Raw genomic sequence first — 25,421 nt, 5'->3', positions numbered from 1 at the left:
GACCCCTACCACGAATTCGACGACAGTACCATATGGAAAATTCTAGAACAAGTGGAACTGAAAAATGCGGTACTAGAGTTGCCGCAGCACCTTGACACTGAAATACTGCAACGTGGTTCCAACTTCAGCGTGGGTCCGAAACAGCTAATGTGTCTCGCAAGGGCGATTTTGAGGAAAAACAAGATCATCGTGATGGATGAAGCTACCGCTAATGTTGATTCGAAAACCGAAAGATCGATCCATCAAACCACTGAAGAGAACTTTCAGGATTGTACCATCATCACTGTAGCCCACAGACTGAGCAGTATTTTGAAGTCGGATCGGGTTTTGGTGATGGACGATGGCAAAGTTGTGGAATTCGATCGGCCTGACTGTTTAATGCAGAATTCGGAAAGTTTGTTTTCGCAGTTGCTCAGGGGGAATCAAAGAACTGTGATGTATACTCATGCTATTTAAAAACTCTTTAATGTGATTATTATTAATTGAAAAATGTTAAGGCAAAGTATAAAGTCTAATAAACGCAAAAAAAAAATGTATATTCAAACTACCCGCGATGAATTTTGACAGGTAACAGTGATGCAGCACTAACACCATTTTAGTTAGACATGTTTTAAGTTTCTTGTTGTCGAAATAATTCTAAACATATTACGATAAAAAAGAAAAAAAAAGCGATATAACTATTATAAAAAAAAATTGGTCTAAAGAGTTTAGACAGTACTTCCCTCGCTGTCGGAAACTTGACGACTGCATGCCTATTGTGTTTTTTTTCTCATTACATTTTTGTAGTGGGAATTTAAAAAAAAATGCGATGACGTCATCAACATTTTTGCAAGGACACGTATATCAGTTGGGATAAATGCAGTGTAATACTAAGAATAAAATTATTGTATTCTCAAATTTTCGGGAAAATGAATTGGGTCGTTTTGAATATTGATTTGTAATAATCAATAAAATAACGAAACAATTTACTCACGTATATGTATCAGAGGCAACTGAAAATCGTGTATGTATAAACATTCTTAATTTAAGATGACAGGCGTAACAGCATACGTGAGAGTCAAACAGAGAAACTGTAAACAAAACGACCATCGGTTTTATTGCTTCGACTTCTGCTTATTATATAAAACATTGGGTTTTATTTTAATTCTTGACGGTGAAATTCACAATTGGTTGATTATAAACATGTCTATTTCACATTCGCGGAACCAAGTGAGCGCATAAAACAAATGCAGGTCTGTAATGTTAAAGTCGATGTAAATAAGCGTGCTACCCTTATGTTTCAACCGAGTTTTTCCTTTAACAAATTTTGTGTCTACCAAATTGGGTTGGTTGGGGTGTAATACTAATAATAAGTGTTGCCTTTAATTTAATCAATAAAATAAATTGACTTCATTAATTTTTTTGAACCACCTCTTAAGAAAATCTAAAAAATATGAATGGAATGATAAATCACAAGTACAAAATCATCATATTTTTTGCATTTTAGATAGGATTTATTCAGCAAAATTTAAGGGTGACGTCATCAATTTTTTTAGGAGGGATGAACAAATACATTTTGAACAAAAGTTTACCATGCTTATAATAACTTTAAAATATTCCCAAGATTTCAAAGCATTCGGTTTTGTAATTCCTGATTAAATCGATAAAATAAATTCACGCCTTCATTAATTTTTTTGAGTCACCCTGCATATGCAAATCCAAAAATATGAATGGAATGATAAATCACAAGTACAGACTCATCATATTTTGTACGTTTTAGATACGATTTATTCGGCAAACTTTTGAGCTGACGTCATCAGTTTTTTGTAGAAGATAATCAAATATATTTTGACTAAAAATTTATTATGCTCTTTATAACCTCAAAACATCTGCAAGATTTCAAAGCATTCGATTTTGTAGTTCCTGATTAAATCAATAAAATAAATTTACGCATTCATTAATTTTTTTGAGTCACCCTGTATATGCAAATCGAAAAAATTTGAATGGAATGATAAATCACAAGAAGAGACTCACCATATTTTGTACATTTGAGACAGGATTTCAGCAAAATTTTTGTGGTGACGTCATAAATTTTTTAGTGGGGACGACCAAATACGTTTTGATCAAAAATTTACCATGCTTATGATAATTTTAAAATATCTTCAAGATTTCGAAGCATTCGGTTTTGTAGTTCCTGAGTAAATCAGTAAAATAAATTTACGCTTTCATTTATTTTCTTGAATCACCCTGTATATGCAAATCCAAAAAATATGAATGGAGTGATAGATCACAAGTACAGACTGATCATATTTTGTACATTTTAGATATGATTTATTCAGCAAATTTTCGACCTGACGTCATCAAGTTTTTGGAGGGGATAAGCAAATTTATTTTGACTAAACATTTATTATGCTCTTTATAACCTTAAAACATGTGCAAGATGTCAGAGCATTCCGTTTTGTAGTTCCTGATTAAATCAATAAAATATATTTACGCATTCATTAATTTTTTTGAGTCACTCTGTATATGCAAATCCAAAAAATATGAATGGAGTAATATATCACAAGTACAGATTCATCATATTTTGTACATTTTAGATATGATTTATTCGGCAAACTTTCGAGCTGACGTCATCAAATTTTTGGAGAGGATAAGCAAATATATTTTGACTAAACATTTATTATGCTCTTTATGACCTTAAAACATCTGCAAGATTTCAGAGCATTCGGTTTTGTAGTTCCTGATTAAATCAATAAAATATATTTACGCATTCATTAATTTTTTTGAGTCACCCTGTATATGCAAATCCAAAAAATATGAATGGAGTAATAGATCACAAGTACAGATTCATCATATTTTGTACATTTTAGATATGATTTATTCCACAAACTTTTGAGCTGACGTCATCAAGTTTTTGGAGGGGATAAGCAAATATTTTTTGACTAAAGATTTATGATGCTCTTTATAGCCTTAAAACATCTGCAACATTTCAAAGCATTCTGGCTAGCAGATTAAAAATTAAATTTCAAAATGTTGTTTCATAATTTTGATTTTTTTTCCAAAAATCTGGACGTTTCGGGTGAAAAGTCGATTCAGAGTTGTAAACTACATGTGTAGGACTATGTTATTTTATACAATTGAAAACCCATTTACTATGTGACGTCATCGCATTAGTGGTGGGGATGATTAGACAAATTTTGGTTAGCGTTTTACCATCTACATGATATTATTAATATAAGTACAAAATTTCACAACAATCAGTCGAGTACTTTCGGAGATTATCTGTCTAATAAAAATCCGGGACGGCAGACGGACAGACAGACGGACGGACAGACGGACGGACAGACGGACGGACAGACAGACGGAAATGGGAGACCTATTTCTTCGTCTTCTAGGGGTCATGAAAGATCGAGAAAACGTAAAAGTAGAGAGTCGGCCGACGGACTCGATTACAATACTTCCTTTGCTTACGCTCGGGAAGTAAAAAGTAGAAAATTTAAAAGCAGATATTTTAAACGGTCCTACTCACATTTTTGGTGGTCACTCCAGTTGCGCCACATAATTTTATTGTGTCTAAAATTTGGACAAACTGAAAATTCAATAGAATATTCCAACTTTTTGAATAGTGGTTTATATTCTCCTTTTGTAGCAGCGTTAAGAAGAGTAGCAAATTTACGTTACTGTTAACGATTTATTAAATTTATTAAACTGCCCAATTCACTCCAATGGGGTACTGACAACGAAGAAGTGACAAGAGAAGAATTTATACAATCTAATAGGGTTAATTGTAAAATCATGTGTTTTTTTTTGTTGACAGAAAAAACAATTTGGGGGCGTATTCAGATGGTTTAATTGGAGAAGACTATAATAGAGATGAAATGCCCTTTTAATGCCAGAAAAGAAAATATAAAAGTAGATATAGAAAACTAAATTATTAAATATTGAGAGTTAGACCCAAAAGATAAAAATAAAATTTTGTTAAAAGAAAACGATATTTACTTATATGTTTTAAGTCCAAGGGCAACTACATATAAGGCATCGTCAAAAATGTTATTTTATTGTGGATACAGAATGTGATCTACAATACTGAATAATTGAAAGAGATAACGTTTTGGCATGAAAAAATGCGGTCTAGGACAATTCGGCGCGGCCGACTTGGCGCGGCCAACTTGGCGCGGCCGACTTGGCGCGAGACATTTTGGCGCAAAGCCAACTTGGCGCAGGGACACTTTGGCGCAAGCCATCTTGGCGTGGACCATCTTGGCGCGAATGAACTCGCACCAAGAAAAATTGATATAATTATACAAAAATTGTACCCATTGTTAGCATAACCTAATTTTTATGGTCTCCAATGCGTGGAGGGGCAATGTCGACTTTTTAATGGACACACGGGCGCTTCGCGCACTGCACCCCATTATAAACATACTCCTAAACGTGGAACTTCTTGCTCCGTGGATCATTTAGTTATTGGAATTTGTGCGAATGAAACTGTGTATTTGGTTGCCTACACTTAGCATAAATAACAGGGTGCAAACCACGATACAAAAAATTAATATTTTTTATATTATATACCGACGTACTCGCGCCAAGATGGCTCGCGCCAAGATTGCTTGCGCCAAAGTGTCCCTGCGCCAAGTTGGCCCTGCGCCAAAATGGCTCGCGCCAAGTCGGCCGCGCCAAGTTGGCCGCGCCAAGTCGGCCGCGCCAAATAATCCCATTCCGGAAAAAATGGTATCTCACTTAGAACAGTTTTACTTATATGCAATGTTACCCGAAATCCTTGATTCCGGATGTGGTTGCTATCTGCCGGTACGAAGTAAATATAATTAAAAAAAAGTTACCTAAAATTAAATAAATTTTTTGAGTCACCCTCTGTATATCCGAATCCAAAAAACATGAATGGAATGATAAATCACAAGAAGAGACACATCATATTTTATACAATTTATATAGGATTCATTCAGCAAAATTTTGAGGTGACGTCATCCATTTTTTTGAGGGGATAAGTGAATATATTGTGATTAAAACGGTCTTGGTTTAATAACAAAAAATATTGTTAGTCTATAAAACAAGCTCGTCTTAGACAAAGTATTCGTAAAAAAATATGTCGTAAAAAAATTTACGTATGCTGGTCCCGACTGCAATTATGGTTTAAATATTTTTTAGAAAATCCTGTCATGGATGTAGAAACATTTGTGACAGCCAAAGAGGTTTTTTTGAGAAAATTATCTTTGAATTTAGACCAAATTGAAATAGACACTAGGCAACAGGCACATTTGGGCAAAAAAAAAGAGAAATTAGGGTTACGTCTTCAAATTTTGGACGTATTTACAAACTTAGACCAACTACAGCAACAGCTAAAACTGTGGAGTCTCTGTTGTACAGAGGTAATAGTCATACATACTGTGGACAGCAAAGTGAGAAAAAAGCTGTCAAGTGTTTTGAAATAAATAAAAATATAAAAACTGAACGGTGTGGCTTGTTTATTTCAAAACAATTTCCTTACTTGGCTGCTAGTCCAGACAGGGTTCTAGAGGATAGGAGTGCATTAGTCGAAATTAAATGCCCTTCAAAATCGCAAGATTTGTCTCGCGAAGAAGCGGTTAGAAAAAAAAATAATCAAATTTTGGACATTGACAGACAGAGAATTGAAACTAAAAAAAAATCATGATTACTACTTTCAAGTCCAGGGACAAATGCTTGTTACGGGTATTTCACAAGTTTATTTTGTTGTATGGACACCCAAAGGAATAAATATAGAAAAAAATTATAAAAACGAAGAAATATATGTAAAAAGATGGCAGATAAACTTTGCAGATTTTGCTTTGGCGCTTTATTGCCCGAAATAATTGATTCAAGAAGAAAGAGGAACCTGCCTTTGCGAGAGATTTTTTTAAAATAAATAAAATTTGTTTCTATTTTTTTATGTACTTTAATAATTTATTAGGAGTACATTTTTCATCACCAAGACTTGCATATTTTTATTATAAATATATTTTGAAAATGATCTCTCGGCAAATGAAAACATATAAGAGCACTTTTTTCGAGTAAACAATGAAGGGAGAAGTTACTGGGCGTAGGGCTTTTTTAAAACACGTCCTTTCTGGGATAAGTAGTAGATACACTTATACGTGTTAAACAAAAGATGTATTTTATATATTTTTTATTATTATTATAAATATGTTTATTAGTTTTATTAATTAAGAAAGCAAAATATATATTAACAATAATATTACAATGAATTTTTAGTAATCATGTGTATTGAATTCAGGATCCTGAGTGGAGTAAAAATATTATAGTTCCCTAGTTTTAATTCGTTTTATGTAGTACCTCATTGCGTAAAAGTTAATTTCCTTAACAATAGATTACTGCGGCCGGTCCTGGCGGCTTGTTATAAAACTGAGTTCCTTGTCATAAATTAGAAAAATCAGCCGAGAGCTCTAACAATCAGCTTATGGTAAAGCAGGCGATAAGGGTTTTACCTGGAAAGTCGCTTCCGTAAATTTTAGTGGCGCTCCTATCGGCAAAGTACTGGAACTAACTGCTCAAATTCAGTCGAATTGATACGCATTTTTTTCAATAACTGGTAGTTTTTGTTAAAAACTCTGCTAACCAATAGATCATTAATTTTCCTCTGATATTCCTGTTAAAATTATTCGACGTATTTTGCATTAATTTGTGGTATATTTTGATTTTAATAAACACATTATTATTTAAACAAATTGTACCACTAACAAACATTTAATGACTCTGCGCCCTGTAAAAAGTGATGTTTTATCCATGTGCGAATTTTCAAGCGATTCTATGATGGTTATGGCTCAAAAAACTTGAAAAGAAAACATACAATGGTGCTTTTTTACGATATTCCTCAGCCATATTTTTTTAATTGATTGAACTGGTCTCTGCGCTCTAGAATATGAAAAACGCTGCAGTTTGATGTATGATATATCTATATTAATATCATTTTTTCATACAAAAAACCAAAAAAATGTTATACCTCGTCTAGCGAGTCCCCTTAAAGTTTGCATATATTTGGTATAGGGGTTGATATTGGGGACGTACAGCCTGAAGGTATTTAAAAGGGGCTCTATTGTGTAGGCCATAAATTACAGCTTACCGCCTCAGGCAATATTTTGGGTTGCCTAACTTACCAAAATTTGCCCCAAATGCATTGCAGTTTTTTTACAATAACTAAAAGAAGTAAAATTTTAACAGAAAACGAAAAATGGCGTTTTTCACTGTACATATTTATTCATCAGTAGAAATACATAGCCGAAAAAATAGATACATCATAATAAATACTGTCGCCGCAACTCAGTTAACCTTAGGTCTAATTTTCTCATACATAACGTTTTGCATCTTATTCTTCAACGTGTGTTTCTTCATAAAGTGGAATTGGTCCAAAGCGAACTCGTACAGCTCGTTCTCCATCTGCCACACTGGACTCTCTTGTATCTTCTTAATAGTCGCAGGCGATGGCACATCCTTCTGGATAGTCTGCCTCAAATGCGACTTATTGCTCGTCAAATAATGGTCAAGCGCCCCCTTGAATATCCTCGGTAGAGTCTGCTCTAATATCGCTACAAAATCTTCAATTTCTTCAGTAACTCCGACGAGTAAATAGTTGTTGACTAAGTTCTTCTTGGCTTCAGTCAACGCCCACTTGTTCCCTGGTTTCCAACAATTTGAGGCGTGCCCACACAGGAACGGAATTTGTAGCCACATGTGGTTGGGATCACAGTCTGATAAACCTTTTTCAACACACTCATCGAACGACTACAACAAAATTATAGAAATTTTTTCGTAATTTACACACACCTACCATAGTGTTTCCGTGTTTGCGCCGTACGAGATACGGCCGGTAGTTATCCCCGTAACGCACGAAGTAATAATACGAAATGAACCTCTCCAGCGGTTTTCGCAGAATGTTGATGAAAAGCGGCTTGGACACACCGAATTTGCTAAAGTCAACGAAAGCAAAATGCCCATGGTAAATCCCTGGTTTCATTTCTGCCCAATCAGTCACGTTTCGAATGAAACTGTGTTGGTTATTTAAAGAGAGAACGTGGTTGTTTGCAGTTATGTTTACATGTAAAACGTGGAATTTATTTTTTTTGCAGAGGTCGTATGCGACGCCTATGAAACTAGTGGAGCCGGTTTTCGGGACACGATTGTATATAACGACTATATTGTCTTTCGGTGAGGGCTGTTTCTTGGACCTTTGTTCATTTTGATTATGAATTATTTCTGCAATGTTAGTTGTTTGAGGGGTTACACAACGGCACAGTCTTACCTAAAAACTCTATTTTCTCTTGAAGCCTAGCGATTTGTATTTGGTAGATTATGGCAATTGAGCTCATCACAAAAATGGTTAGAAGGTATCCGAATTTTACATTTGACATTACTAGTGAAATAAATTTGAGGATTCTTTTTACGTAGGGAGTCACGACCATGTCATATTAGGTTTAGTATTAAAGACGCGAAGACAAAATAAGTGGAACGATTCTTTCAGCGCATTGTTCATGTTTTGTATAATAACATAATTTTTGAGGTTATGCGATGTTGTTAATGTCAATTGTGTCAGTTTCGTTTTGACAGACTCGTTTTGACAGAAAATTCCGCGTTCTAGCTGTCAATTTGAACTGACTTGTTTGAGGTTTGTTATTTCTGGCTTTGTTTAAAGTTCTTTGTTGGAAAGATGAAGTTGCCAGTGAAAACGTGTGTTAATTGCCCGTTTTGTCGTGTAATAAACTCGTGAAATAAGCCAATTTTTCTCTTCATAGTGTTTTTGGAGAAAATTCAGCCATTACGTCTACGTTGAACTGATAACAGTTGTTGTCGCAAAATGAAGACGATTGTGATGACCCCGGTAAGTGATTTATTTTATATATGGAGTGTTTCAAAGTTTTTTCTCACTCCCCAAAAAGTGAGCCAGAACGTGAATTTCCCCCGATTTCAAATTGTCCCGCCAAAAAGTGGCCCATAATACGAACTTGCGCCTAGAACTTGAGTCTGCTCACCAAGTCAAATTTTCCCGCCACAAAGTGGCCTAGAACCCCCACTATACCGGGTCTCTGGGAAATGGCGGATTAACTTTTCAGTACGTTATGTAGCGGGGGTTTCGGAAGCCCCAAAAAATAATAATTTTTTTTTATGATGTAGATTACGAAAAAAATGTAGTTTTATAAAAGTAAAATTGGCAACGCTGCATGCTAAGATAAGACTGATTTTGACAAATGACATACCTTCTAAGAAAGAAGAGGGTGGGTGGGTGGGGCTAGTACTTTCCAAGTTAAAACTGATTTCGAGAAATGACATACCCTCCAAGAAAAGAGGGTCGGTGGGCGGGGCCAGTGACAGCTAATACTGACCCCGCCCACCGACCCTCTATTTTCTTAGTGTTTTGTGTTTGATAGATTCTTAGGAAAAAATTTTTGTTTTGTTTTTCTGTACGAATCGTTTCCTTCACCTGTTGGGATTGTTATATCTGGTTCTTCTCACAAAGAGAATTTTAACCCAGTCGAGTTTAGCACAGAATTTGTTAGTAAAAAATGATACAGAATTTTGAGGTTCTAGATATTCCTGTTTGGAAAGAATTTGAAAGTGCTTTGGACACTGCAGTGTCTTTTCTTATAATAATTTAATTAAATTTCTTAGAGGATACGTCATTTGCTAAAATCGGTCTTATCTTGGCAGGTACTAGCCCCGCCCACCCACCCTCTGTTTTCTTAGGAGGTATGTCATCTGCCAAAATCAGTTTTATTTTAGCTAGCTAGTACTTGCTAAGATAAGACTCATTTTGGCAAATCACATGCCCTCCAAGAAAATAGAGGGTGGGTGGGCGGGGCTAGTATTTGAATAAGATAAAACTGATTTTGGCACTTTTGAGCACTTTTCAAGTATTTTTGAAAATTAGTCAAAGTCATTTTCTAGCCTCACCCATCGGCCCTCTCTTTTTTTAGAGGATATCTCATTTGCCAAAATTGGTCTTACTTTAACAGGTACATACTATTGCTATTTACTTTTTTTTTTCTTAAGATACGTAGTCATCTTTTCACAAAAAAAACTTTGGCCCCTCGGTCTGACAACGAATGACAAATTCATCACGAGATTAAGCCCCACCCATACTACCTGCCCCACCTTAATAGTGATAAACTTTTCATTAGCCGAGAGACGGAGTGTAATTGTAAAATATCCACGTTTCCCTAGAAAACTTTACCATTTTAAATATGTATGTTTTAAGTTTCTTGTAGTAAAAAGCTGACTACGTATATTAACAAAAAAAGAAAAAATATCAGCCCCACCCACCCACCCTATCTCAATTGTGATGATTTTTTTCTGCTCGCCGTAAGCCGTGGGGCGGATCTTAATTGCAAAATCCTTATTTTTCTACCAGCAAACTATATATAGTGAGTACAAAAGAAAATCAAAACATAAATCCTGCCCATTCGTCTCGCTCTCAATCTGGCTTTAATTTTTACTTAATATAGTTAGTATTCTTTTGAACAACATGATGCTCAAAAATATGTTTTACATGATAATTTTTTGTCGAGAAATAAGGGTTTTGCAATTAAGCTCCGCCCTCTTGGCTCACGACGAATAAAAAATTCGTCACAATTGAGATAGGGCGGGTGGGCGGGGCTTATATTTTGCCTTTTTTTCTTAGTATACGTAGTCATCTTTTCACAACAAAAACTTAAAACATGTATATTATAAAAAATGACAAAATATCAATAGTGTTAAAGTTTTCATTCGTTGTCAGACTGAGGGGCGGAGCGGAATTGCAAAATCCAATTTCCCTACAAAAATTTACCGTTTGAAACATGTTTTAAGTTTCTTGTTGTGAAAAGATCACTACGTAAATTAAGAAAAAAAAAAAAAAAGTTTAGCCTATTGAAATAATTGTGGAGAAAACTTCTGCTTAGTTTTCAGATTACAGGCTATTTTTGTAAAATTAAATGTACATGAAGAAATATACATAAACTAAAGCAGAAATTCGTGAAGAATAAGGAAAATAAATTAAATATAAAAATAAGAATGAATGAAAACATGATCTAAAATAGCAAAAATCATAGATGATATGAAATAATTGAAAAAGAAGCGTTAGGGATTGTGGAAAATCAAATTACAGGCCGTTCTTCTGAAATTAATCATACTCCAAGAAATATTCATCAAGGAAACTATAAATTCATGAAAATTAAAGAAAAAAAATAACATGTAGAACGAAGAATAAATGAAAACGTAATCTAAAATAACGAAAAACGTGGAAGATATGAAAATATTGAAAACTAAGCGGAATCAGATTACGGGCTATTTTTGCAAAATTAAAGATACGTGAAGAAATACATATACAGAAAATAAACCATACATTCGTGAAGAACAAGGAAAAGTAAAGGAAATGTGACTCTAAGAATGAATGTGATGATTCTTTTTTATTCGGCCTGAACCAAGAGGACTTACCTGCAAAATACTTATTTCTTTACAAGAAATTAAAAACATGTTTTTGAGTATCGTGATGTTCAAAGAATACTATGTATATTAAGAAAAAAAAGGCAAAATGTATGGAATCTCAATTCCGATGATTTGTTTTTCTTAGAAACTTAAAACACGTTTAAAATGGCAAATTTTTGTAAGGAAATATGAATTTTGCAATTAGACTCCGCCCTAATGTCTGCCAACGAATGAAAACTTCATTACTATTTAAATCAGGCCAGGTGTGGGTGGAGCTTAATTTTTGGCTTTAATTTTTTTCTTAATATATTTACGTAGTATTGTTTGAATAACACGATTTTCAAAAACATGTCATATTTGGTAATTTCTTGTAGAGAAATAATAAGGATTTTGCAATTAAGTTCCGCTCCTTTGTTTCTCGACGATTCAAAAAAAAAAATCTTCACAATTGAGACAGGGCGGGTGGGCGGGGCTTATATTTTGCCTTTTTTTCTTAATATACGTAGTCGTCTTTTCAGAACAAGAAACTTAAAAATGTTTAAAACGGTAAATTCTTGTGGACAAATATGGATCTTGCAATTAAGCCCTGCCCCTAGATCTGACAACGAATGAAAAATTCATCACAATTGAGAATTGAGATCGGGGTGGGTATGGATGGGGCCTAATCTTTGACTTTATTTTTTTCTTAATATACGTATTAGTATTCTTTCAACAACACGATACTCAAACACATGTTGTTGTTTTCTCGTAGAGAAATAATGATTTCGTAGTTAAGCTCCGCCTTCTTGACTCACGATGAATAAAAAAAAATCATCACAATTGAGATAGGGCGGGTGGGCGGGGCTACGTTTTTCTTTGTTTTCTTAAATGTGTAGACTTATTTCGACAACAAGAAACTTAAAACATGTCTAAAATAGTAAATTTTTGTAGTAATCAACTTAAATCGTCCACTTTTCTTCTACAGCCTCTTTAAATACGTTAAACATGGTTAAAATGGTTCATTTTTGCAAGGAAATATGGATTTTGCAATTATGGGGCGGAGCCTAATTGCAAAATCGATATTTTCTTATACAAATTTTCCATTTTAAACATGTTTTAAGCTTCATATTGTGAAAAGAAGTCTACACATATTAAGACAAAAAGACTTGATGTAGACCCGCCCACCCGCCCGATCTCAATTGTGATGATTTTTTTTGTTCGCCGTGAACTAAGGGGGCGTAACTTAACTGCAAAATACTTATTTCTTTACGAAAAATTAAAAACATGGTTTTGAGTATCGTGATGTTCAAAGAATACTATGTACATTAAGAAAAAAAGACAAAATATAAACCCCGCCCACCCACCCCATCTCAATTGTGATGATTTTAATTTCTTAGAAACTTAGGACAGGTTTAAAATGGTAAATTTTTGTAAGGAAATATGGATTTTGTTATTAGGTTCCACCCCTAAGTCTGCCAACAAATGAAAACTTCATCACTATTTAGATCAGGGCAGGTATGGTTCCGCTCCTTTGTCTCTCGACGATTCAAAAAACAAATCATTACAATTGAGATAGGGGGCGTGGGCGGGGCTTATATTTCAGTGTTTGCTACGATAAGACTGATTTCGGCAGATGACATATCCTCTAAGAAAAGAGAGAGCGGGTGGGGGGGGGCTAGTACTTGATGAGATAAGACTGATTTTGGCAAATGCCATGCCCTCTGAGAAAATAGAGAGGGGGTAAAGATAGTTATATTGAAATTACTCTATTCAGTTTTAAATTTTTTCCAAAAATTCTGGATATCTAGGGAGAAAATTCGACATGGATTCACACACCACAAGTACAACAGTATCTTATTTTATCAAATTAAAAAAACTTTTAATTATAAATTTTGGAGATGACGTCATCAAATTGTTGGTAGTCTTATTTTAACAAGACTAATCCCACCCACCCACCCTCACTTTCCTCAGAGGATAGTACTTGCTAGTACTAGCTAAGATAAGTCTTATTTTGGTAAATGACATATCCTCTGAGAAAATAGGGGCGGGTGGGCGGGGCTAGTACTTGCTGAGATAAGACTGATTTTTTCTTAATATACGTAGTCGTCTTTAATCCCCGCCCCTCGATCTAACAACGAATGAAAAATTCATCACAATTGAGAATTGAGATCGGAACGGTTATGGGTGGGGCCTAATCTTTAGCTTTATTTTCTTCTTAATATACGTAGTATTCTTTGAACAACACGATACTCAAAAACATGTTCTTATTTTCTCGTAGACAAATAAGGATTTTGCAGTTAAGCTCCGCCTTCTTGGCTCACGACGAATAAAAAAAATCATCACAATTGAGACAGGGTGGGTGGGCGGGGCTACTTTTTTCTTTTTTGTCGTAATATATGTAGACTTATTTCGACAACAAGAAACTTAAAACATGTCTAAAATGGTGGTGGTGCTGCATCACTGTCACCTGTCAAAATTCAACGCGGGTAGTTTTAATATATATTTTTTTGCGTTTATTAGACTTTATACTTTGCCTTAACATTTTTCAATTAATAATCACATTAAAGAGTTTTTAAATAGCATGAGTATACATCACAGTTCTTTGATTCTCTCTAAGCAGCTGCGAAAACAAACTTTCCGAATTCTGCATTAAACAGTCAGGCCGATCAGACTCCACAACTTTGCCATCGTCCATCACCAAAACCCGATCCGACTTCAAAATACTGCTCAGTCTGTGGGCTACAGTGATGATGGTACAATCCTGAAAGTTCTCTTCAATGGTTTGATGGATCGATCTTTCGGTTTTCGAATCAACATTAGCGGTAGCTTCATCCATCACGATGATCTTGTTTTTCCTCAAAATGGCCCTTGCTAGACACATCAGTTGTTTTTGACCGACGCTAAAGTTGGAACCACCTTGAAGTATTTCGGTATCAAGGTGCTGCGGCAATTCTAGTACCGCATTTTTTAGTTCCACTTGTTCTAGAATTTTCCATATGGTACTGTCGTCGAATTCGTGGTAGGGGTCTATGTTGGTTCGCAGTGAACCAGTGAAAAGAATTGGGTCTTGAGGGATGATCGATATTCGTGCTCTTAGTGTGTCCAGTGGTACTGTTCTGACGTCAGTGTTGTCGATTAGAATTGTACCATGAGTGTCGTATAGACGGAATAAGGAAGACACTAGGGATGATTTACCAGCACCCGTTCGTCCTACTATCCCTATTTTTTCTTTTGATTTGATAAGAAAATTGACGTTGTCGAGAGATGGACACTGTTTATCGAAATAAGTTAGTGACACAGATTGGAATTTGATTTCGCCGTTGTTTGGCCAGTTTTGAAAATTGTCTCTGGTTCGTGAATCCGGTTCTTGCGCGACTTTGGTGTAGTCGAGGACACGTTCCACTGTAATCATTTGGTTTTCTAATTCGCTCCATTGTCGGATTCCCCATTGTAGTACTCCGATTAAGTTTATGGATTGGGTTATGCTTAAACCAGCATCAGCGGCGGATGTGTCTACAAAAATACGGTTCGTAATGAAGTGGGTGTGTACTGGGTGTTTTTTACCGGTTAACATTGTGGCTGTTATTACTACAATAGTGTAGAACACGCAACTCATGTCTAACCAAAAACCGAAAGCTCTGTTGCAGGTCATGAAGAGGTAGAACGCCGAACTGTGGAGGTTCTGGTGATAATCGAACTCTTTTTGTAACGTAGTTTGAACGTTGAAGGTGCGAATGGTAACTAAGCCCTGCATCGAGGCATGCATGTGGTTGTAGATCGGGCTTCTAGCTAAAACTATTGTTACAGAAGATTATAACTTCGTTATTAGAATTACCTTCGGCTTCTAATCTTTTTATGGTACGAGTTTTGGCCAAGAAGATGCTCTTGAACACGAAGAATACTAGAAAAGCGGCAGCTGTAGGTGCTAGCATCCACGCATTTACAACTGATACCAATACGACGCTCCCTAGTACAATGAACGCAACCTAAAAACAACTAGACAATAGAAGTAGATGAATTATCTAGTATTACTTGAAACGTGTCCATCAAGAGCAACGGTAGAGTCTCATCCATCAACCCTATATCTTTGGAAAAACGATTCAAAATTCTTCCAGTCGGATTTGTCTTAAAAAACAACATCGGCGCTTTGCTGATCCTTGCAAACATCTGTTTGTGCAAAGTGATAGACGTCTTCATGCAGTGTTGGAAAAAGAAAATCGATCGACCGATTGATACAGTTACAAGGGTGATAATTATTGTGACGTATACATATATACATAGTGTGAAGACACTTCTTGCATTCTGTCGTCCATTCAAGTCGGACCTGAAAGTCAGAATTGTCTACAAAAGACGTTTAAGAAGTCAAAACACCTAACCAAAACGCCACGAAGTAGTCGGCACCGCTTGCCGCAGTTTGGGTGACAGCAAATAGTATAAACAACAATATAATTTTGATTTTGTGTCCTCCAGCTTCTGCATACTTTTGATATACTTTAATAGACACTTTCCCGGTTCGTTGTTCGATTTTTTCTTTCTTTGGTTCGGTTCTTAGTTGTTCAGTGTTCTTAGAGGTGACATCTTCGTTCCTGGCGATGTCGGTCTTCTGATAACTAAAATCATTGACCAATGTTCCGTTATCCAACGCGTAGATTTTAGTCGCAGCCCCGACAAGATAATTCGAAGAATGCGTAACCACAATCCTACATTTGTCTCTCAAGTACTGTAAAATACAGTCGTTGAAAATTTTCACTCCCACTTTTGCATCTACAGCCGCTAGAGGGTCGTCTAATAGGTAAATATCTGCATCTTTGTAAAGAGCGCGTGCTAAACTGATGCGACTTTTTTGACCCCCACTTAGCAAACTTCCACGCTCTCCTACTAAAGTACCATCACCATCCACTAAAGCCGAAAAGTCTTTTTCCAGTTGACAGATTTTGATAATTGTTCTATATTTGTGTTCGTCGAATTTCGACCCAAATATAATGTTTTGTCGGATGGTCCCCGAAAACAACCACGGCTCTTGGGATGAGTACGAAATGGTACCTGTTACACTAACACTTCCTGTACTGTGCGGTACTTCGTTTAAAATGGTGTAAAGGAGAGTTGATTTCCCACTACCGACGACTCCAGTTATCACAACTAAGTCATTAGCGCCGACTTCAAAGGTCACACTTTTCAAAACGTGGACTAAAGGCTGCCACTTCACGGATACGTTCTTCAAATACACACCAACCGTTCCAGCGGCATCCACATTTACTATAAGATGTTTCTTCTCTTCGGGTTCTTCACCAGTGATTTGGTTTTGTCGTTGGTCGACCGTCGTCAAAAACTCTCTAATTCGTCTGACCGAAACCTTGGTTTCGCAGAAATTTTGAACCCCGAAGGGAAAATATACAGTTACGGTTTGACGCAAGATGGCGTAGAAAGAAGAAACGACGAAAACGTACGTGGCGTTGACTTCTCTTTGCGTTAGTGCGTAGGATAGAATGCACAGGAAGATCCCAGACCGATTCATGAAGAGCATCGAAGCCACATTCAATGCCCGAATAAACGAAGCTTTCCGTATTTGACGAATTTCGTCTCTGAAACCTTGCTTTTAGTGCTCGGATAACCCTACTTTTGTATACTTTCTAGCTTGTTCGACGGTTCTTGCGAAAAATTTTTCCCAAGTGAACATCTTGATGACCTGGATTCCCGTGAGGATTTCCTCCATGAGTTTGATCCTTTGGTCTGTTCGAGACGCCGTTTGTTGCCTGTAGGTCGTGGTTAGTTTTCCCGTTAACGCTACAATTAGGTATCAAAAGTAAGACGGCTTTGTTTGGTTAGTGTTAATAGTACTTTGGAAAGGTACGAACAGGAATAGTAGTACGATTCCGGCGACAGCCGTCGCTCCTACTGTTGCATATAAAAAATATATTATGACGATGGTTTCAATGGGTGCTACTAAAAGCTGGAGAAGGTGCATGGCTGCCAAGTCGAAGCGGTTGACGTCGTTTGATAGGAGGTTGATGATGGTACCTACGTTTGATGCAGCTGCAGCGTTTTTGTTGATTTTTAACGCGGTTCGATAGATTAGGGAGCAACAGCCGATTCTGATTTTCATACCCAGGTGCTGGATTTTGAGTTGGTAGAAGTGGGATACGAGGACGCTAAAAAAATTGGCTAAAATGATTAGGGTTCCGTAGAGGTAGCTGCTTTCTTTTAGAGCTGTGGTGGAGGTGGAGGTGTGGGTACTCATGAATTTTCCTATGAGCCAGGGTTGGCTCAACCTACGGGGAAAGTGGTGGTTAGTGGTAGTGGAAGTAGAATATTGTAAATATCATTTTCGGTATCAATATTATTATAACATTATTTTTTAGAATTCTAGAAAATATGCAAAAAAATATTGCTTTATAAAGTCGTCATTATACATTCTTCAGTGGTACCAATTGCATTTCTGTCACCTAGTGGAAAAAAAATGTTTTTTTTGGCAAACATGTGTAAGAAAAACGATAGTGATTTATGTTGTGTTTTTTGACTCTAATGGAATTGTAGAAATCTTGAGTTTATATACGCAATAAATACTTTTGGCAACACTGAAAGTTGTTTAAACATTTTTATTTTTGTATATACAGGTGTCCCAATTATTTTGAAATACGCATAATGTTCCATGTTTTTAAATGTATATTTTTTTAGCTTTAGTCTCATTGGGAAAAAAAAGAAAAAAAATTGAATCAGAGACAAGCTAAGTATTTAGTTATTTATTAAAAAATAAAAATTTTCACTTGGCATGTTCATGGTCACGGAGCAATATTTTGAAAAATTTAGCTTTGAAGTCAAATTTTTCAAAAATGTCAAAAATTGCGATAATTCATTGAGGAATTCTGGAAAAACGGTTGGAATTATCGAAGAAACGGGCCCGGAAATGACTTCTAGAGCTCGAAATCTACAAGACAAAGTATTTAGTTAAGTTTCGAAAATGTGTGGAAATTCGAAAACGAAAAATTCTACTGTTGAAAAAGTTGCCTAAAAATCCACGAAAAATTCTGGGATATAGACCTCGACGTGGTGATTTCAAAAATATAGTGCGTTTATTGACACGGAACAATATTGTCAAAATACTTTAAAGTCAAATTTTTCAAAAATTTGAGAAATTGCGATAGTTCAGTGGGCAATTCTGGAAAAACGATTGGAGTTATCCAAGAAATGAGGCCGGAAGTGACTTTGGTGGCTCGAAATTTACAAGAAAATGTGTTTAGTTAAATTGCGAAAATCGTCGAAAAGAGTCGAAATTTCTATAACTGGGGAGGTATACATAGTGGAAAATTTGATTTTTGAAAAATTCTCAAAAAATTTAGGGTTATATATTTTGACTTGTTAAATCCAAAAATATAGCGTGTTTAGGGCCACGGAGGAATATTTTCGAAAAATTCGGAGTGAAAATCGAATTTTTAGAAATTTTTAAAAATTACGATATTTCATATTCTGGAAAAACGGTTGGGCTAATCAAAGAAACGAGGCGGGAAGTGACTTATAGAGCTCGAAATCTACAAGAAAATATGTATTTAATTAAGTTTAGAAAATGGGTCGAAATTTGAAGAAAGGGAGTATTGAAAAATTTCACTTTTAAAAAAGTTACCTAAAATAAAGATCCACAAAAAATTCTGGGATCTATTTTCCAGAATTTTTTCAAGATCTATATCTTGAAGTAGTGATTCCAAAGATATGGTGCGTTTATAGTCACGGAACAATATTTTCGGAATATTCGGTTTTAAAATCAAATTTTTCAAAAATTTGAAAAATTCAGATATTTCAGAGGGCAATTCTGGAAAAACGATTGGAGTTATTGAAAAAATGGGGCCGGAAGTGACTTCTTCGTCCCGAAATCTACAAAAAAAAACGTATTTAGTGAAATTTCGAAAATCATCGAAAATGAATTGAAATTTACATTGTCGAATTTTTCATTTTTGAAAAAATCGTCTAAAAATTCTGAAAAAATTCAGGAATATGTATCTTGACGTGCTGATTCCGAAATATATCATGGTTAGGGCCACGGAGCAATATTTTCGAATTATTCGGTGTGAAATTCGAATTTTTAAATTTTTTTAAAAATTGCGATATTTCAGCTGGCGATTTTGGAAAAACGGTTTGGGTAATCGAAGAAATGAGACCGGAAGTGACTTTGGCGGCGCGAAATTTACAAGAAAATGTATATATGTAGTTAAATTTTGAAAATCGTCGAAAATGGATCGAAATTTATATTGGCGAAAATTTCATTTTTTAAAAAGTCGTCTAAAAATTCCGAAAAATCTTGGCGTGCTGATTCCAAAAATATAGCGTGTTTAGGGTCACGGAGCAATATTTTTCGAATTATTCGGTGTGAAATTTGAATTTAATTTTTTTTTAATTGCGATATTTCAATGGGTCATTCTGGAAAAACGGTTTGAAAATGAGTCGAAATTTTTATAACGGGGGAGGTATACATAGTGGAAAATTTCTTTTTTGAAAAATTCTCAAAAAATTTAGGGTTATAGATCTTCACGTGCTAATTCCAAAAATTTAGCGTGTTTAGGACCACGGAGCAATATGTTCGAAAAATTCGGAGTGAAAATCGAATTTTTAGAAATTTTTTAAAATTGCGATATTTCATATTTTGGAAAAAAGGTTGGAGTTATCGAAAAAATCAGGCGGGAAATGACTTCTAGACCTCGAAATCTACAACAAAATATGTGTTTAGTTAAGTTTAGGAAATGGATCAAAATTTGAAGAAAGGGAGTATTGAAAAATTTCATTTTTGAAAAAATTATCTAAAATAAAGATCCACAAAAAATTCTGGGATATAGATCTTGAAGTAGTGATTCCAAAAATGCGTTCATAGTCACGGAACACTATTTTCGGAATATTCGGTTTTAAAATCAAATTTTTCAAAAATTTGAAAAATTCCGATATTTCAGAGGGAAATTCTGGAAAAACGATTGGAGTTATCGAAAAAATAAGGTCGGAAGTGACTTCTGCGGCCCGAAATCGACCAAAAAAAAAAATGTATTTAGTGAAATTTCGAAAATCGTCGAAAATTCATGGAAATTTATATAGTCGAGAATTCCATTTTTGAAAAAATCGTATAAAAATTCGGAAAAAAATCAGGAATGTCTTGCCGTGCTGATTCCAAAAATATAGCGTGTTTAGGGTCACGGAGCAATATTTTCGAAATATTCGGTTTTAAAGTAAAATTTTTCAAAAATTTAAAAAATGCGATATTTCAATGGATAATTCTGGAAAAACGGTTGCAGTTATCGAAGAAATGAGGCCGGCATTGATTTCTGCGGCCCCAAATCTACAAGAAAATGTATTTAGTGAAATTTCTAAAATCGTCAAAAATGAGTAGAAATAATAGTGGAAAATTTCATTTTTGAAAAAGTCGTCTAAAAAGTAAAAAAAAAAATTCAGCATTATAGATCTTGACGTGCTGATTTCAGAAAAATGGTGTGTCTAGGGTCACGATGCATTATTTTCGAAATATTCGGTATGAAATTCTAATTTTTTGAAATTTTTAAAAATCGTGATATTTCAATGAGCAATTCTGGAAAAACGGCTGCAGTTATCAAAGAAATGAGGATGGCAGTGACTTCTGCGGTCCGAAATCTACAAGAAAATGTATTTAGTGAAATTTCGAAAATCATCGAAAATGAATAGAAATTTTTATATTTGTGAATAGTGAAAAATTTCATTTTTGAAAAAGTGGTCTAAAAATTTTCAAAAAATTCAGGAATATAGATTTTGACGTGCTAATTCCAGAAATATGGGGTGTCTAGAGTCACGGAGCAATATTCTCGAAATATTCGGTATGAAATTCAAATTTTTTGAAATTTTTAAAAATCGTGATATTTCAATGAGCAATTCTGGAAACACGGTTGCAGTTATCGAAGAAATGGGACCGACAGTTACTTCTGCGGCTTGAAATCTACAAGAAAATGTATTTAGTGAAATTTCGAAAATCGTCGAAATGAGTGGAAATTTGGATAAGGGAAATAATAGTGGAAAATTTCATTTTTGAAAAAGTCGTCAAAAAATTTTCAAAAAATTCAGGATTATAGATCTTGACGTGCTGATTCCAGAATTATGGTGTGTTTAGAGTCACGGAGCAATATTTTCGAAATATTCGGTATGAAATTCGAATGTTTTGAAATTTTTAAAAATTGTGATATTTAAATGGGCAATTCTGGAAAAACGGTTGCAGTTATCGAAAAAATGAGGCCGGCAGTGACTTCTGTGGTCCGAAATCTACAAGAAAATGTATTTAGTGAAATTTCGAAAATCGTCAAAAATGAGTACAAATAATAGTGGAAAATTTCATTTTTGAAAAAGTCGTCAAAAAATTTTCAAAAAATTCAGGATTATAAATCTTGACGTGCTGATTCCAGAAATATAGCGTGTCTAGAGCCACGAAGCAGTATTTTCGAAATATTTAGTTTTAAAATAATTTTTTTCAAAAATTTCAAAAATTGCGATAATTCAACGAGGAATTCGGGAAAAACGGTTGGAATTATGGAAGAAACAAGCCCGGAAATGACTTCTAGATCTCGAAATCTACAAGACAATGTTTCGAAAATGCGTTAAAATTTGAAAAATTCCACTTTTGAAAAAACTGCCTAAAGATCCTCAAAAAATTTTGGGATATGGATTTCGACGTGGTGATTCCAAAAATATAGCGTGTTAATGGTCGAAATATTCGGTTTTAAAATAAAATTTTTCAAAAATTTGAAAAATTGCGATAATTCAATGACTTCAAGATCATGACATTTACAAGAAAATGTGTTTGGTTTAGTTAAGTTTCGAAAATGGGCCGAAATTTGAAGTTATCTAAAAATCCACAAAAAATCACTAGAATAAACTTCAACAATTTTGGTATCAAGTATATTATTCTTTGAAAGTATTTTAACATCTAGGTGTCCCGTTTTAGACAACTTTTTGAAAAATTTGTCTAAAAATCCACAAAAAATTCCGGGATCTCGACGTGGTGATTCCAGAAATATAGTGTTTATGGTCACGATACAATGTTTTCAAAATATTCGGTTTTAGAGTAAAATTTTTCAAAAAATTTTTCAATGAACAATTCTGGAAAAACGGTAGGAGTTATCGAAGAAATGAGAGCAAGACTAACTTCTGCAACCCGAAATCTACTACAAGAAAAAGTATTTAGTCAAATTTCGAAAATGATCGAAAATGGATCTAAATTTGTATAGTGGAAAATTTCATTTCTGAAAATGTTGTCTAAAAATTCTCATAAAAATCAGGGTTATAGATCTTGACGTGTTAATTCCTAAAATATTGCGCTCTTTTGGTAACGGAGGAATATTTTCGAAAAATTCGGAGTGAAAATCGAATTTTTTGAAATTTTTAAAAATTACGATATTTCATGGGCGATTCTGGAAAAAGGGTTAGAGTTGATGAAGAAATGGTGCCGGAAATGACTTCTGCTGCCCGAAATCTACAAGAAAATGTATTTAGTTAAATTTCGAAAATTATCGAAAATGGGTCTAAATTTGCATATTGGAAAATTTCATTTTTGAAAAAGTCGTCTAAAAATTCTCCAAAAAATTTAATTCCTAAAATATTGCGCGCTTTTGGTAACGGAGCAATATTTTCGAAAAATTGGAATTTTTTGAAATTTTTAAAAATAGCGATATTTCGACGGGCGATTCTGGAAAAAGGGTTAGAGTCATTGAAGAACTGGTGCCGGAAATGACTATGCCTCGAAGTCTACAAGAAAATGTATTTAGTTAAATTTCGAAAATCGTCGAAAATGGGTCGGAATTTGTGCAAGTGTCGAAAATTTCATTTTTGAAAAAGTATGTCTAAAAATTGTGAAAAAATTCAGTGATATAGATCTCGACATGATGATTCCAAAAATATTCGGTTTTAAACTCAAATTTTTCAAAAATTCGAAAACATACGACATTTCAGTGGGCAAACGAAGCTCGAAATCTACAGGAAAATGTGTTTAGTTAAATGGTCGAAAGTGGGTCGAAATTTGAAGTTGTCTAAAAATCGACAAAAACCACTTCAACAACTTTGGGATTAAGACAAAATTTATTTAAAGATAAGTTTGAAAGTGTTATAACATAGAGATGAACTTTTGAATTTAACATCATGGTATCATCTATATTTGTTTTAATGCATAGAGGTTCACAAATCACAAATTAAATTCGCAAAATCAAAGTTTTTAATTTCTCAAAAAAGTCAGTGCTGTTAAATTTTGAAACGAAACACCCGTATATTTAAATAATTGTAGGACATCCTGTATAATTGTCTTCAGTAAATAGTATAACGAAATTGATCTTCTGAACCCACAAAGTCAATTTTTTGGAATTATTATTAATTTATTACATAAATATTATACAGGATGATCGAGCAATAGGTAGATAAACTTTACCCAGATATATAGAAAAGTTTGATACGAAATGGTAGCAAGAGAGATCAGTCAGCGGTTCTCAAAAGTTCCATCCATTTTGTGCCTCAATATGACAAAAACTTGTAAAATTTACCCCCGTATTTTACGACCACCCTTTTTATAAAAACCCGCAAAAGTTATATAAACACAACTGACATTGATGTGCTATTCAATTACTTCAAAATAAACTCGGAAAAAACAAAGAGCAAACCCAAAGCTATAAACTCCAAGTAAAATATATTCCAAATGACGCGCCACAAGTTTGGACTCGTAGTTTTCCATTCCTCCTCAAATCTATTACCCAAGTAGTCGGATTCGTGATTTTTAAGCGGCACATAATATTCTTGAGTGACGCTTTTACCATAACTTTTGTAAAACATAGCTGGCGCCCAACTGCAATATTTTTTAATGTAGTTACCACCAAATTCGTGGTGCTTTTTACCAGAAAAATAGTTTCGAGAGCAACGTGGCTCGTTCGCTGGGTTGCAGCTTAGACGGTTTATGCAAATGTTTGTATTCTTCCATTACTTTTTTCGAAAATTCTGAAAACAAAACAAGTTGTTATAATTTAGTTAATAATTATAGAAATAAAATAAAAATAGTAGACAGTTAGTAATTATTGGCATTTTTTAAATTGTAGATTAACCCAGACGGTTTTTTTTTTTGTAAACAAGCGACTTGCGAATTTCGTTGACGTTTAAATAACGGTAACTTATCAGCAGACTGATAAAATATAATGACGCCACTGCAAAGTTAATAAAAGCAATACATACAGATTAGTTATAAATAAATTGATGGTGTTGTAGTTTATGACACAGTGACAAATCGCTGCTTCACCACTTGCAACAAATAGCTCGACTGACTTCACTCGTCGTCGCTTCTCGGACTAATTTCTTAAACTACATATTTATGTAAGACATGTCTAGAAATTGTACAATCCAGTAATCGTTTAATTCACTTTATTGTTTCATTCAAAAGCGTGTATCTGGGCAAGGTTGATGAGATAAGGTAACAGATACCGATGTTGACTTTTTTAAGAATTCCACTCGAAAATAAAATTTTGTCAGTTTTTTGTAATAATAATAATAATTAATTTTCGGCATGCTAAATGCGGCTGGGAGAGCACAGGAAAGGTTTATCGTGCTGTTTGATTAATGGGTCATTGCTTACTTTAAGAAAATTAAATAAATTGATGCTAATGACAAATAAATATCTAGGGATTCGACTCTCACTGCATGATAAAATCGTCTCCGGGCTGTTACAAATGGAAACTAAATAAAAATTTGATTTTTTCGACATTTTTTTCCGCAGGTGTCAACATTGCTATTTAGTAGAACTGATAAATAAATAATAATAATAATAAATTGAAATTTTTTGCGGTGAGCGTAGGTCGTTGTGTAGGCTGGGCCTTGAAAAGTTTATTCACACGACTTTATTTTTCCAAATTCCGCTTTTAAATAAGACAAGTACTTACCTCACATCACTCCAACACCACTTAACTTTTAAATTAGCTTTTTGAAAATGACAAAATTAGTGACAAACTTGACGAACTAAAGTCCGACTGTACAACTGCGCAAAAGCA

The 25,421-nt window shown here is 34.5% G+C and overlaps 4 protein-coding genes across 7 annotated transcripts in view; 2 read left to right on the top strand and 2 right to left on the bottom strand.

Moving 5' to 3' along the window:
* Positions 1-64: 64 nt before the first annotated feature.
* LOC135130561 (ATP-binding cassette subfamily C member 4-like) lies at positions 65-456 on the top strand. The gene is made up of 2 exons (XM_064057965.1): positions 65-69; positions 129-456. Exons 1-2 carry the CDS (start codon positions 65-67, stop codon positions 454-456), a joined length of 333 nt encoding a protein of 110 aa, XP_063914035.1.
* A 6,754-nt stretch (positions 457-7,210) lies between these two features.
* Positions 7,211-8,595, bottom strand: LOC135129998 (heparin sulfate O-sulfotransferase-like). Its single transcript, XM_064057288.1, has 3 exons — positions 8,273-8,595; positions 7,802-8,226; positions 7,211-7,755 (listed from the first exon to the last, which is right to left on the bottom strand). The coding sequence occupies exons 1-3, from the start codon at positions 8,430-8,432 to the stop codon at positions 7,294-7,296; spliced, it is 1,047 nt and encodes a 348-aa protein (XP_063913358.1). The 5' UTR covers positions 8,433-8,595; the 3' UTR covers positions 7,211-7,293.
* A 156-nt stretch (positions 8,596-8,751) lies between these two features.
* LOC135129997 (transmembrane protein 198) overlaps positions 8,752-25,421 on the top strand; it is a 106,055-nt gene continuing 89,385 nt past the window's right edge. Inside the window, exon 1 of the mRNA XM_064057283.1 lies at positions 8,752-8,848. The gene's annotated coding sequence lies outside the window, so the exon portion shown is untranslated. The remainder of the gene's footprint in view (positions 8,849-25,421) is intronic.
* LOC135129825 (ATP-binding cassette sub-family C member 4-like) lies at positions 13,900-25,417 on the bottom strand. 4 transcript variants are annotated; one of them, XM_064057088.1, is made up of 10 exons: positions 25,314-25,417; positions 24,282-24,381; positions 24,017-24,232; positions 17,248-17,678; positions 17,037-17,193; positions 15,786-16,991; positions 15,442-15,733; positions 15,245-15,395; positions 14,974-15,198; positions 13,900-14,922 (listed from the first exon to the last, which is right to left on the bottom strand). In XM_064057088.1, the coding sequence occupies exons 2-10, from the start codon at positions 24,362-24,364 to the stop codon at positions 13,982-13,984; spliced, it is 3,702 nt and encodes a 1,233-aa protein (XP_063913158.1). In that variant the 5' UTR covers positions 24,365-24,381; positions 25,314-25,417; the 3' UTR covers positions 13,900-13,981. The 4 variants fall into 4 exon arrangements, with proteins under 4 accessions (XP_063913158.1, XP_063913157.1, XP_063913159.1 ...); XM_064057087.1 differs by lacking the exon at positions 25,314-25,417 and adding an exon at positions 24,613-24,779; XM_064057089.1 differs by lacking the exons at positions 24,282-24,381; positions 25,314-25,417 and having other exon boundaries at positions 24,051-24,206.

The sequence above is a fragment of the Zophobas morio genome, unplaced genomic scaffold (genome assembly GCF_036711695.1).
Source record: "Zophobas morio isolate AGI-343-1 ecotype UQ-CSIRO unplaced genomic scaffold, CSIRO_AGI_Zmor_V1 ptg000017l, whole genome shotgun sequence".
Taxonomy (NCBI): Eukaryota; Metazoa; Arthropoda; class Insecta; order Coleoptera; family Tenebrionidae; genus Zophobas; species Zophobas morio.
This window is presented reverse-complemented; position numbering and strand designations above follow the sequence as displayed.

Bases quoted from the DNA above. Each gene is read 5' to 3' on its own strand.
- LOC135129825 (XM_064057088.1), bottom strand. From the start codon at position 24,364: ATGGAAGAATACAAACATTTGCATAAACCGTCTAAGCTGCAACCCAGC. The intron at 24,233-24,281 runs GTAAAAAGCACC...AAAATATTGCAG, and splicing joins CTCTCGAAACTATTTTTCTG to TTGGGCGCCAGCTATGTTTT. The intron at 16,992-17,036 runs GTATACAAAAGT...GCAAGGTTTCAG, and splicing joins ACCGTCGAACAAGCTAGAAA to AGACGAAATTCGTCAAATAC.
- LOC135129998 (XM_064057288.1), bottom strand. From the start codon at position 8,432: ATGGTCGTGACTCCCTACGTAAAAAGAATCCTCAAATTTATTTCACTA. The intron at 8,227-8,272 runs GTAAGACTGTGC...CTAACATTGCAG, and splicing joins AGAGAAAATAGAGTTTTTAG to AAATAATTCATAATCAAAAT. The intron at 7,756-7,801 runs GTAGGTGTGTGT...ATTTTGTTGTAG, and splicing joins GCAAACACGGAAACACTATG to TCGTTCGATGAGTGTGTTGA.